This window comes from Salvia hispanica, chromosome 4 (assembly GCF_023119035.1).
Source record: "Salvia hispanica cultivar TCC Black 2014 chromosome 4, UniMelb_Shisp_WGS_1.0, whole genome shotgun sequence".
Taxonomy (NCBI): domain Eukaryota; kingdom Viridiplantae; phylum Streptophyta; class Magnoliopsida; order Lamiales; family Lamiaceae; genus Salvia; species Salvia hispanica.
Genome location: NC_062968.1, coordinates 51,266,489 through 51,279,143, shown reverse-complemented (window position 1 = coordinate 51,279,143; position 12,655 = coordinate 51,266,489). Strand labels below are relative to the sequence as shown.

The 12,655-nt window shown below is 39.0% G+C and overlaps 1 protein-coding gene across 1 annotated transcript; it reads left to right on the top strand.

The window, feature by feature from the left end:
- Positions 1 to 2,180: 2,180 nt before the first annotated feature.
- On the top strand, positions 2,181 to 10,407 carry LOC125221687 (DExH-box ATP-dependent RNA helicase DExH12-like). The gene is made up of 5 exons (XM_048123892.1): positions 2,181 to 2,319; positions 2,649 to 5,616; positions 6,183 to 6,572; positions 6,677 to 9,877; positions 10,100 to 10,407. The coding sequence occupies exons 2-4, from the start codon at positions 2,671 to 2,673 to the stop codon at positions 9,857 to 9,859; spliced, it is 6,519 nt and encodes a 2,172-aa protein (XP_047979849.1). The 5' UTR covers positions 2,181 to 2,319; positions 2,649 to 2,670; the 3' UTR covers positions 9,860 to 9,877; positions 10,100 to 10,407.
- The last annotated feature ends 2,248 nt before the right edge of the window (positions 10,408 to 12,655 follow it).

The following is a 12,655-nucleotide window of genomic DNA, read 5'->3' as shown; positions in this document are numbered from 1 at the left end:
CGAATTTTCGGGATTCGGCGTTAATTCTACCGAATTAACGCCGGATTATCGCCGATTCCTCCCCAGCCGGATTTAACGCCGAGTGCATTGGGAGTGCTCTAATATTTACCTCTCTGCAAAAATTAAAAATCTCTCTACTTCTCTACCACAATATCTTCTTCACAATTCTTTCATCACACTACACCAAAATTGAAACATTTAGGAGTTTTTTTTACCGCCAGTGAACAGGATGATAGGGCTGAAGAAAAAAAAGGAAAAGAGCTCCAATTCAATTGCTTTTACGCCAATTGGGAGACACAATTTACTGGGGATATTTATCTCATTGACCAATTTTCTTCTTTCTTTCCCAATTATAAAAGAACGGTGGTGATGGTCTTCTTTCTCTCTCTTGATTTTTCTCGATCTCTCTCATTCTCGGTGATAATCATTGATTGCAACCCGCAACCACTTTCAAATTCCCCAACTTTGTTGAACCCGTGCGTAACTCAGTCATTGACCATCACTGCCTAGAAATTGATGCGGCTACCTACACCTCAACCAGTCCACCCATCACGCCACTTCCAGTGCCTGGAAATTGATGTAGCTAGAGCTTAAGATTTTATGCATTTACTCAAAGGTGGATTGACTATTTGACTCTGTATTTGGTTTGAAGTTAGTGTGTCAGTACGTGAGATTTGTGAGTAGACATATATTTTTTCAATGTTGATAACGAATTTGAATATTTTATACTACTGTTGTCTGTTTCGGTTGTTGAACAATTCATATTTGTATTGAATAATCATGTGAATTGAGATTGTTAGGATCTAAGTTTTGATAATTCTTGAAACTCAACTATTTGAGAAAACGCTAAAGTAAAAGCTTGCACTTATTTAGTTAAAAATTCTCTTATTCTTGCTTCCTTCGGCCTAATTCTATCTTGAATTTAGGTTTTGGCTGATCTTGTGAGTGGAGGAGGTGATCCTAGGGAGTGTATTTTCTCTTACGTCCATGCTAAAAAAACAACTCTAGCCGTAGTATTTCCACACAGCAGATAGCCGCTGCAGAAAAATAAAACTTTGGCGAGTAGAAAATTCTGGAAGAGAAGTAGAAAGATTTTTTAATTTTTGCAGAGGTAAATGTTCAGGCAAAATATTAGGAGATAAGAAGCTTGAAGAAGTTAATGTAGGTATGAGGAGAAAGAAATTAATAAGGGTAAATAAAAATTGGCAGTCGCTCAAGGCTAGCGCTCGCTACGAGCGCTGAGAAAGAAATTAATAAGGGCACATTAGCCATTTTAAGAAATATATGAAACTATGTCAAGACTGTCTTATTTATCAAAGCAACATGATGAAAATCTTGTATTGATATTATTTTACCTTAAGCATGAAAACACTATCTCAAATTAACTACAATTTTATTATATCATATATCCAGGGGTGTGATCAATTTCTAACTTTTGCTAACTCTGTTAACTGATCAACGCATTGCATTAAAAATATCAATATATTATTATTTTGTTGACATTTCATTATATTGTGCTGATATTATGTGTTGATATTTTAATGTTATCGTGTTGACATTTTTAATACACTGCATTGATGAGTTAACAGAGTTAGCAATTTAAAAAGTTAGCAATATAATGCACCCCTCCTCGTATATACTCCATGTAATATGTGATAATGATTAAAATTTTAAACCATACTTGTGTAGTAGATGAAACCGTGCATGATTGCGTTCTTATGCAAACACAATTAAAATTTATTAGTACTTTATTATAATGATGTTCTTAATTTGATGCAATTATAATTTGATTTTTAAGAGTAAACTGATAGATGAAGAGCTAAGTTTAATGTAACTAGGTGACAGAACTTTTAACCACATCCTGAGTACACACATTAGACTTTTGCAGCATGAAGAGTCTGTGGCCGACTATTGTTGTCCTAAAATTGATTTAAAAATGAGTAATTGTTAATTTGAAAAATTTAAACTATACACCATTTGAGAATTTAATTTTATCATACTAATAGAAAATTAGAGATGAGATTTTATAATGATAAGGTGTCTTAAAGTTCAAACTATTTAGTTGGGAATTTAATTTAATCGTTTTAATTGAGATAGATTTTTCACAGAAGGCGGTGATATTGATATTTTTAAATGCATCTATTAAGTCTCTCAAACAATAGTAGTATTCGATATTTTTAGTCTATAGGTTTTTGTGGGTTAATTTGTCGGATCCCTAATCCCAGTACATAGAAACCCTCTTTCACTCGCCCCGCCACCGCCGCCTTATCACCGCCGATAGTAGCGCCGCCCCTCACGCGCTCCCGGCTCACTGCCGCGGTAAGTCTCTATTTACGGTTTTATCAGTTAAGTGTAGATATTTCAGATTATTTAGAAGAGCTCGAATTCGCTGGTTGGCTTTATAGTTTTGCGGGTATTATTTGAAACACATTCACTTCAAGATTTCTTTTAGTTTATGTTATTGCTGTTGATTTCTTATTCCTTCGTTAATTTTGTTTGATTCCGAGTAATATTGCGCAATCTAGGGTTTGTGAAATTGCCGATTTTGTATTTATAGTTTGGTAAGTATGTTATTTGCTGTGTGGTTGGGATGTTTGGTTTGTGACGAGTTATTGATTGAAGGTTTTATTGTTGTTGTTGTGATATAGGGAACCTTGTTAACTGTGCAAGATGGCTCATCCAGGTGGTGGTGCCGAAGCCCATGCACGGTTCAAGCAGTATGAGTACAGAGCAAACTCAAGTCTTGTCCTTACGACGGACTCTCGACCTCGTGACACCCATGAGCCAACTGGAGAGCCAGAGTCATTATGGGGCAAGATTGACCCTAAATCCTTTGGTGACCGAGCATACAGAGATAAACCTCCTGAGCTGGAGGAGAAGCTTAAGAAATCTAAGAAGAAGAAGGAGCGGGAGCCTACACTTGATGCTGCTCCTCCGAGGAGCAAGAAGAGGCGTCTTCAGGAGGAGAGTGTCCTCAATTCCTCGGACGAAGGTGTTTACCAGCCCAAGACAAAGGAAACAAGAGCTGCCTATGAAGCCATGCTCAGTGTTATTCAGCAACAATTGGGTGGACAGCCCTTGAACATTGTCAGTGGTGCTGCTGATGAGATTTTGGCTGTTCTCAAGAACGAGACCTTCAAGAATCCTGAAAAGAAAAAGGAGATTGAGAAGTTGTTGAACCCCATACCTAACTCTACTTTCGACGATCTAGTTTCCCTTGGGAAACGTATTACTGATTACCATGATGGTGGCGATGCTGGTGATACTGCCGTTAATGGAGATGATGGCCTTGACGACGATGTTGGTGTTGCTGTTGAATTTGAGGAGAATGAAGAGGAGCAGGAGGAGAGTGATCTGGATATGGTACCCGAGGATGAAGAGGAGGACGATGATGTAACTGAAGTAGATGGTTCTGGGGCCATGCAGATGGGTGGGATTGATGATGATGAGGAACATGAAGCTATGGAGGGAATGGCATTGAATGTGCAGGATATTGATGCATATTGGCTTCAGAGGAAGATCTCACAGGCTTATGACCAAAATATTGATCCGCAACAGAGTCAAAAACTAGCTGAAGAGGTTCTTAAAATCCTTGCTGAAGGTGATGATAGGGAAGTTGAGACCAAGCTGGTGGTGCATCTACAATTTGATAAGTTTAAACTTATCAAATTTCTATTGTGTAACCGGTTGAAAGTAGTGTGGTGCACCCGCCTTGCAAGGGCTGAAGACCAAGAGAAGAGAAAGGAGATTGAAGAAGAAATGATAGCTTTAGGGCCAGATCATGCTGCCATCCTGGAGCAGTTGCATGCCACTAGAGCGACTGCCAAGGAGAGGCAAAAGAACGTGGAGAAAAGCATTAGGGTGGAGGCTCGCCGACTCAAGGATGAAACTGGTGGAGACGGTGGGCGTGAGCGTCAGGATCTGGTTGACAGAGATGCCGATGGTGGTTGGTTGAAGGGGCAGCGACAACTTCTTGACCTTGACGACCTCGTCTTCCAACAAGGTGGCCTGCTGATGGCCAACAAAAAATGTGAGCTCCCAGTGGGTTCTTTTAGAAATCATAAGAAAGGCTACGAAGAAGTTCATGTGCCAGCTTTGAAGCCCAAGCCATTGGCTGATAATGAAAAGCTTGTGAAGATATCCGATCTGCCCGACTGGGCGCAACCTGCCTTCCGTGGTATGAGCCAGTTGAACCGGGTCCAGAGTAAGGTTTATGATTCTGCACTATTCTCACCAGAAAATATCTTGTTATGTGCTCCTACTGGGGCTGGGAAAACAAATGTTGCTATGCTTACCATACTTCAGCAAATTGGTCTGAATAGGAATAGTGATGGGTCTATTAATCATAGCAATTATAAGATTGTGTATGTTGCACCTATGAAGGCTCTGGTGGCCGAGGTTGTAGGCAACCTTTCTAATCGCCTGGAGCCATATGGTGTCAAAGTTAGAGAACTGAGTGGAGATCAGTCACTGACTCGTCAGCAAATTGAGGAAACTCAGATCATAGTGACGACCCCTGAGAAGTGGGATATTATTACTAGGAAATCGGGTGATCGCACTTACACACAGCTTGTAAAACTCTTGATTATTGATGAGATCCACCTTCTTCATGATAATAGAGGTCCTGTGCTTGAAAGTATAATTGCAAGAACTGTTCGTCAAATTGAAACTACCAAAGAGCACATTCGGCTTGTTGGGTTATCTGCTACACTTCCAAATTATGAAGATGTTGCAATATTTTTACGAGTTAAACTAGACAAGGGGCTGTTCCACTTTGATAATAGCTATCGGCCTGTTCCTTTGGCTCAGCAGTATGTCGGGATTACAGTTAAGAAACCACTGCAAAGATTTCAATTGATGAATGATGTTTGCTATGAGAAGGTGATCAATGTCGCTGGAAAGCATCAGGTGTTAATCTTTGTGCACTCGAGGAAAGAGACAACGAAAACTGCTCGCGCAATTCGTGACACTGCCCTTGCTAATGATACTCTGAGTAAATTCTTGAAGGAGGATAGTGCAAGTCGAGAAATTCTCCAGTCTCATACAGAGCTAGTTAAGAGCAGTGATCTTAAGGACCTATTACCTTATGGGTTTGCGATCCATAATGCTGGGATGGTTAGAGCTGATCGCCAAATTGTTGAAGAGCTTTTTGCAGATGGGCATGTCCAGGTCCTGGTCTCCACTGCAACTCTAGCTTGGGGTGTTAATTTGCCTGCTCATACTGTTATTATCAAAGGTACCCAAATCTACAATCCTGAAAAAGGAGCATGGACTGAGTTGAGTCCTCTAGATGTCATGCAGATGCTTGGCCGTGCTGGAAGGCCTCAATATGACACTTATGGTGAAGGAATCATTATAACTGGGCATAGTGAGTTGCAATATTATCTATCATTGATGAATCAACAGCTACCTATTGAAAGCCAGTTTATTTCAAAATTGGCTGATCAGTTGAATGCAGAAATTGTCCTTGGTAGCGTACAGAATGCTAGAGAAGCATGCAAATGGCTCTCATACACTTACCTTTTTGTTCGAATGGTGCGTAATCCTACGCTATATGGTTTGGCAGCTGATGTTCTGAACACAGATGAAACCTTGGAGGAAAGGAGAGCTGATCTGGTAAGCTTTAACATACTCTTTGCTTATCTCTAATATTTTGTTTTGCAATATTTATTGTATGCCCATTTATTTTGAACTTAACAGAAAACTAAAATGCAGATTGCTCCTTTTGTAGAGAGGATAGGATATGATATGATATCCTTGTTTTGCCTTTTCTGATTGCTCCTTTTTTTGGGTGGTAGACAGGAGGTTGAGGCCTTGTACTTTTGTTTCTTTAATTTGAGTTGTAGCAGTTGACAAAGATACTTATCTTAGGAGGTGATGAGTATGAGGTTATAATACTATGTTAGCAAATCAGTCATTTGAATTTGATGACAGTGTAATCATAATTGGGTCCAATAATATGAATGAGGCATACTTCACTTGCCAATTGGTTGTGGTTTTGGTGTTATTTACAGCCCAGCGTCCCTCCACCGTGGACCAAAGAATAAAAATATAGTGTTACCTTGTTGAATTCTGCATGGTTCATTATGATTTACCTCAATAACATTCAGTAGAGGGTTATTTGGTCTGTTGAACTTGTAAGGATGGCTTTTTGAATTGTTTATAATGTTCCCCCTTTTCAGATTCATTCAGCTGCAACGGTACTGGACAAGAATAATCTGGTAAAGTATGACAGAAAAAGTGGATACTTCCAGGTCACTGACTTGGGTCGCATAGCTAGTTATTACTATATAACCCACGGGACTATTTCAACGTACAATGAGCATTTGAAGCCCACGATGGGTGATATTGAGCTTTGTCGTCTGTTCTCCCTCAGTGAAGAGTTCAAGTATGTCTCTGTGAGACAAGATGAGAAGATGGAGCTGGTCAAGCTTTTAGACCGTGTCCCAATACCAATCAAAGAGAGTCTTGAGGAACCTAGTGCCAAAATTAATGTTCTTCTTCAAGCTTATATTTCCCAGTTGAAGCTTGAAGGACTATCATTGACATCTGATATGGTTTATATCACTCAGGTATACCTCTTTTCATTCTTTACATTTCGTGTGTTTTAAACATGGATGATCATCTTGTGCTTCTGTCAACAACTAGTTCTAACTAACTTTTGATTGCTTTGCAGAGTGCTGGACGTCTGATGCGAGCCCTATTTGAGATAGTTGTGAAAAGGGGATGGGCACAATTGGCAGAGAAGGCCCTAAAGCTGTGTAAAATGATAGGCAAGAGAATGTGGAGCGTGCAGACACCACTTCGTCAGTTCCATGGTATTCCAAACGAAATCTTGATGAAGTTGGAAAAGAAAGATTTGTCCTGGGAAAGGTACTATGATCTTTCTTCGCAGGAGATCGGAGAACTTATCCGTTTCCCTAAAATGGGAAGAACACTTCATAGATGCATTCATCAGTTCCCAAAACTGAACCTGGTTGCACATGTTCAGCCCATTACTCGCTCTATTTTGAAGGTTGAACTAACAATTACACCGGATTTTCAGTGGGATGACAAGATCCATGGCTATGTGGAGCCCTTTTGGATCATTATTGAGGATAATGATGGGGAGCATATTCTTCATCATGAATATTTTATGTTGAAGAAACAGTATATAGATGAGGATCACACACTTAGTTTCACTGTTCCTATACATGAACCACTACCTCCACAATATTTCATCAATGTCGTGTCTGATAGGTGGCTAGGGGCACAGACTGTTCTCCCGGTTTCTTTCAGACACCTCATTTTGCCAGAAAAATATCCTCCTCCAACTGAGTTGCTTGATTTGCAGCCCCTACCTGTTACAGCACTGAGGAATCCAGCTTATGAATCCCTCTATCACCAGTTCAAGCATTTCAATCCCGTCCAAACCCAGGTCTTCACTGTCTTGTATAACTCAGATGACAATGTGCTGGTTGCTGCACCAACTGGCAGTGGGAAGACCATATGTGCCGAGTTTGCTATTCTGAGAAATCATCAAAAGGGACCTGAAAGTACCATGCGGGCTGTCTATATCGCCCCTATTGAAGCTCTCGCAAAGGAAAGGTATCAGGATTGGAAGAAAAAATTTGGAGAGGGTCTTGGAATGAGGGTGGTTGAATTAACTGGGGAGACTGCAACAGACTTGAAACTTCTCGAGAAAGGTCAAATAATCATAAGCACTCCTGAGAAATGGGATGCTTTATCTCGACGGTGGAAACAAAGGAAGCATGTTCAGCAGGTTAGTGTGTTCATTGTTGATGAACTTCATTTGATTGGGGGTCAAGGTGGGCCAATCCTGGAGGTCATCGTCTCTAGGATGAGGTACATTGCTAGTCAGCTGGAGAACAAGATTCGCATTGTTGCCCTATCAAGTTCTCTTGCAAATGCCAAGGATTTGGGAGAATGGATTGGTGCTACATCCCATGGTCTTTTCAATTTCCCTCCAACTGTTAGGCCCGTACCTTTGGAAATTCACATCCAGGGTGTTGACATCACAAATTTTGAAGCAAGGATGCAAGCCATGACAAAACCTACCTATACAGCAATTGTGCAGCATGCTAAGAATGGGAAACCTGCCATTGTATTTGTTCCTACCAGGAAGCACGCCCGTATGACTGCAGTGGACTTGATGACATATTCAAGTGTGGATAGTGAACAAAAACCATTATTCTTATTACAGTCTTCAGAAGAGTTAGATCCTTTTGTTGCCAACATTAAGGAACCTATGTTGAAGGAGACTATTCAGTTTGGTGTGGGTTATTTGCATGAAGGCCTAAGCAGTACAGATCAGGATATAGTGAAGACATTGTTCGAGACAGGTTGCATCCAAGTCTGTGTGATGAGCAGTACAATGTGCTGGGGAGTCCCTCTGTCTGCTCATCTGGTGGTGGTTATGGGAACACAGTACTATGATGGCAGAGAAAATGCCCATAGTGATTATCCAGTCACTGATTTATTGCAGATGATGGGTCATGCCAGTCGACCGCTTGTAGATAATTCTGGAAAATGTGTCATCCTTTGTCATGCACCGCGCAAGGATTATTACAAGAAGTTCCTCTATGAAGCGTTCCCGGTTGAAAGCCATTTGCATCATTATCTACATGATAATCTAAACGCTGAGGTGGTGGTCGGGGTCATCCAAAACAAGCAGGATGCGGTGGACTACCTCACTTGGACATTTATCTACCGAAGGCTGACTCAGAACCCAAACTATTACAATCTCCAAGGTGTTAGTCACAGGCATCTCTCAGATCACCTGTCTGAGCTTGTGGAGAGCACCATCAGTGATCTAGAAGCGAGTAAATGTGTTGAAGTCGAGGATGACTTTTTACTGACTCCTGCAAATCTTGGCCTGATTGCTTCTTATTACTATATTAGTTACACAACAATTGAGCGCTTCAGCTCTTCTCTGACTTCTAAAACAAAGATGAAGGGCCTCTTGGAAATCCTGGCTTCAGCTTCGGAGTATGAGCAGCTTCCAATAAGACCTGGAGAAGAAGAGTTGGTAAGAAGGTTAATCCATCATCAGCGCTTCTCCTTTGAAAATCCCAAGTACACGGATCCAAATGTCAAAGCAAATGCTCTACTGCAAGCTCATTTCTCCAGGCAGACAATTGGAGGAGATTTGTCTACTGACCAGCAGGAGGTGCTTATCTATGCAAGCAGGCTTCTTCAGGCTATGGTTGATGTAATTTCAAGCAATGGGTGGCTCAGCCTGGCCCTCCTTGCCATGGAAGTAAGTCAGATGGTAACTCAGGGAATGTGGGAGCGTGATTCGATGCTTCTCCAACTTCCTTACTTCACCAAGGAATTGGCTAAGCGGTGCCAGGAAAATCCTGGGAAAAATATTGAGACAATCTTCGATCTGTTGGAAATGGAGGATGATGAAAGGCGGGAGCTATTGCAAATCTCTGATACACAACTGATGGACATTGCTCGGTTCTGTAATCGCTTCCCTAACATTGATCTGACCTATGATGTGCTGAACAGTGAGAACGCCACAAGTGGAGAGAAGGTTTATGTACAAGTCAACCTCGAACGAGATCTTGAAGGAAGAACTGAGGTCGGACCTGTTGATGCCCCCAGATATCCTAAAGCAAAAGAAGAGGGTTGGTGGTTGGTGGTTGGTGATACCAAAACTAATCAGTTGCTCGCTATCAAAAGGGTGACTTTCCAGAGGAAGTCCAGGGTGAAACTTGACTTTGATGCACCTGCCGAACCTGGAAAAAAGACATACACACTATATTTTATGTGTGATTCTTATCTAGGTTGTGATCAAGAGTATAACTTCACGGTGGATGTCAAGGAAGCAGGATCTCTTGAAGAAGATGAATAGATGATGGTTCCCCATCCTGTAAGCCCTCAATTCTGTACTAGTTTGTTTTATTTCTGTGTTTCATATAAACTTACAATCCTGTGAAAATCTCGTCTCTTAACTCGTACATCGACCAATCCTAGTCACGCTGCCTGCTTATAGGAAGTCAAAATCTGAGATCAGTTTCATATGTTTCTTAGCGATTATGCTAGTCATTAACAGAATATCAACCTCTCTTGATTCTTTTGTTATGCTCTGCAGACTTGGTTGTAGCGCATCGAACGTTTAGATGGTGATGGAACCACAGCAAGCTGTCGGAAGTCCCTGAAACTCAACTGAGTCTTACCTTCTGCACTTTTTTGTTTGTTTGAACTCGGATAAGCAAAACTTCTATGTATTATTCGGTTCTGCACTTGTTCTGTAACAACTACTAATCTGCTTTTGGCTTAGCTGCTGGAGATATATTATTGTAAACCAAGCTAGGGAATCAATATGCTACTGTTTTAGACTCTTTGTCTAGACATAGTCTCAATATCAGAAGAAATAGAGCAGTTTATTCAGACTCTTTATTCGTCTCCTTCCTCCTTTCGGTTGATAAAGTGCATATAACAATTGTCTTTAGGCTGCGTTCGGTAACACGGAATTGAGGCTGCGGAATTGGAATTGGAGCCTTCGATTCCAATTCTGCCGTTCGGCAATACAAAAATATGTAGAATTGGAATTGAATTATAATTCCACCAATTTCAATTCCATAAATTCAATTCCATATTTTAAGAAAAGAATTCGAAATCAATTCCACATGAAAGCGGGTTAGAATTGAAAAAAGGTGCGGATCCTTACCGGGTCAAAAGCTAAACGGGTCATATAAAAGGTAAAATATTTTGCGCTTTTCATTTTCCCCTTCTCTCTCTTCGCATGCCCTAGCTTTCTCTCTGCAAATCTGTTGTGCGCTTCATCTCTACGATTATTTGATGGATAATCAGGTATGATCCAAACTTTTTACTATCAATGCGATCTGTTGTGTTACTGCTGTCAGTTTTCCTTTGCTCATCTTTTAATTCTTGCTTTATTTCTGATTTATTTGTTGTGTTTGTATTCTGTAGCTGAAGAGAGTTTATTTGAATGAAAAGAGTTCAACATTCTTTATGATTATGTATGTGAATTGCCAAAGGATTTGAATCTTCTTAACCCTATATCTTTGATCAAAAGTCCTCAGCCTCAAAATTAGTTTTTGGCGTTCTGTAATCTTTCAATCCTACAAATAAATTATATTTATAAAAATATTAAAATCATCCAACTAAAAGTTTTCATAGTTTAAGCTTTGATACCATTGTTTTTCTTTTCAGCCCACCTCTGAATTTATCCCTTCAACAAGGTATAACTAATCTATTTCTTTACTGTTCATCACTGATATATTGTTATTTCAAGTTTAATTTCAACTTATTGCCAAATGGTGGTTAAACATAATATGCTACTCCATTGCAAGTGAGCTATAATAGTCCCTTCCATTTTTCGAGAGTAAAAGCAAAAGGCATTGTTGTTCTAAGTCAGTCTGAGCTTGAGATCATAGACATGTATTAAGGCTTAATTTTATAGGATATGTTAAAGCTTTTTTTGATGAACTTAAATAAACTCGTGGGTGGGGGTAAATGGAGTTTGGAGACTGCCTACTTTCTTTAACAAGTAGGATCAAGTTGAAATGAATAACAAAATGGCTCATGTAATCTATATCTTACTTTGTATCTCTTGTCTCTTTAGTTATCTATTTAAATATTGGTTTTGCAGAAGTATATACTACTCCTATATAGCAAGAGGAGATTCAAAAGTATCTGACCAAGTGATAAATATATGAAGATAGTGATATGGGCATGGACAAAAAGAACTCTGGTTTATTGGAGTGGAGACTCTAAAGATGGAGAAAGTTAGGACTATATTCATGTATAAGTAGATGGAGTATCTTTTATTTAAATTATAGTGTAGGCTGAGTAAAAATTAATTATCATTGCGTATTATTTTATTAATATCATTTGTTTTTATGATATAATTGTAATTAATGGAAAATATTGAATTTTAGAGCATGAGAAAAAGTAAAAATGTGATAGTTATGAGTAATTATAAAAAAATGAATTTTCTAATTCAATTCCAAATCCTTTATTTTGAGTTATCAAACAAAGGATTTGGAATTAAAATGCAATTACATACCAATTCTATAATTATACCAAACAAAAGATTTGGAATTGAACTTCTAATTCAATTGCATAGAATTCCAATTCCAATTCAATTCCAATTCCGGGTACCGAACGGACCCTATAGTCTTTGGGGACAGAGAAAGTATTATAATTAAAATTTGTGTATTTTTACTTTGCATATTTAACCTCAATGCATATTTGGTCAAACCTGTAGTTTGTAGCCATACTAAATTAGTTTTATAAATTATACTGAGTTACGGAGCTATTAGTTGTGAGGCAATGTGTTGATTTTATTCTACTGAGTAATGAATTGATATTTAGTTACATAAATTTTAATTTTAGCAGTAGAATGTTTATACTAACGATTTTTAGACAAGTATATGATTTATATATTGACATAGTCAAATAGCATTCCAAAAATGAAGTTATATATAATGACATCTTTGTGTATTTAGTATAACTATTTATGGGGGAGTGATCAATTGCTAACTCATCATTTAATTGTTAACTACAACTAATTTAAGGCCATAAGATTTTAGAAAATGTGTGGTCTACAATTTGCCACGTGTAATTTTCGTTTTTATTAATTAAATCGATGTATACTTAATTTTCTTAATTTTTAGTCCAA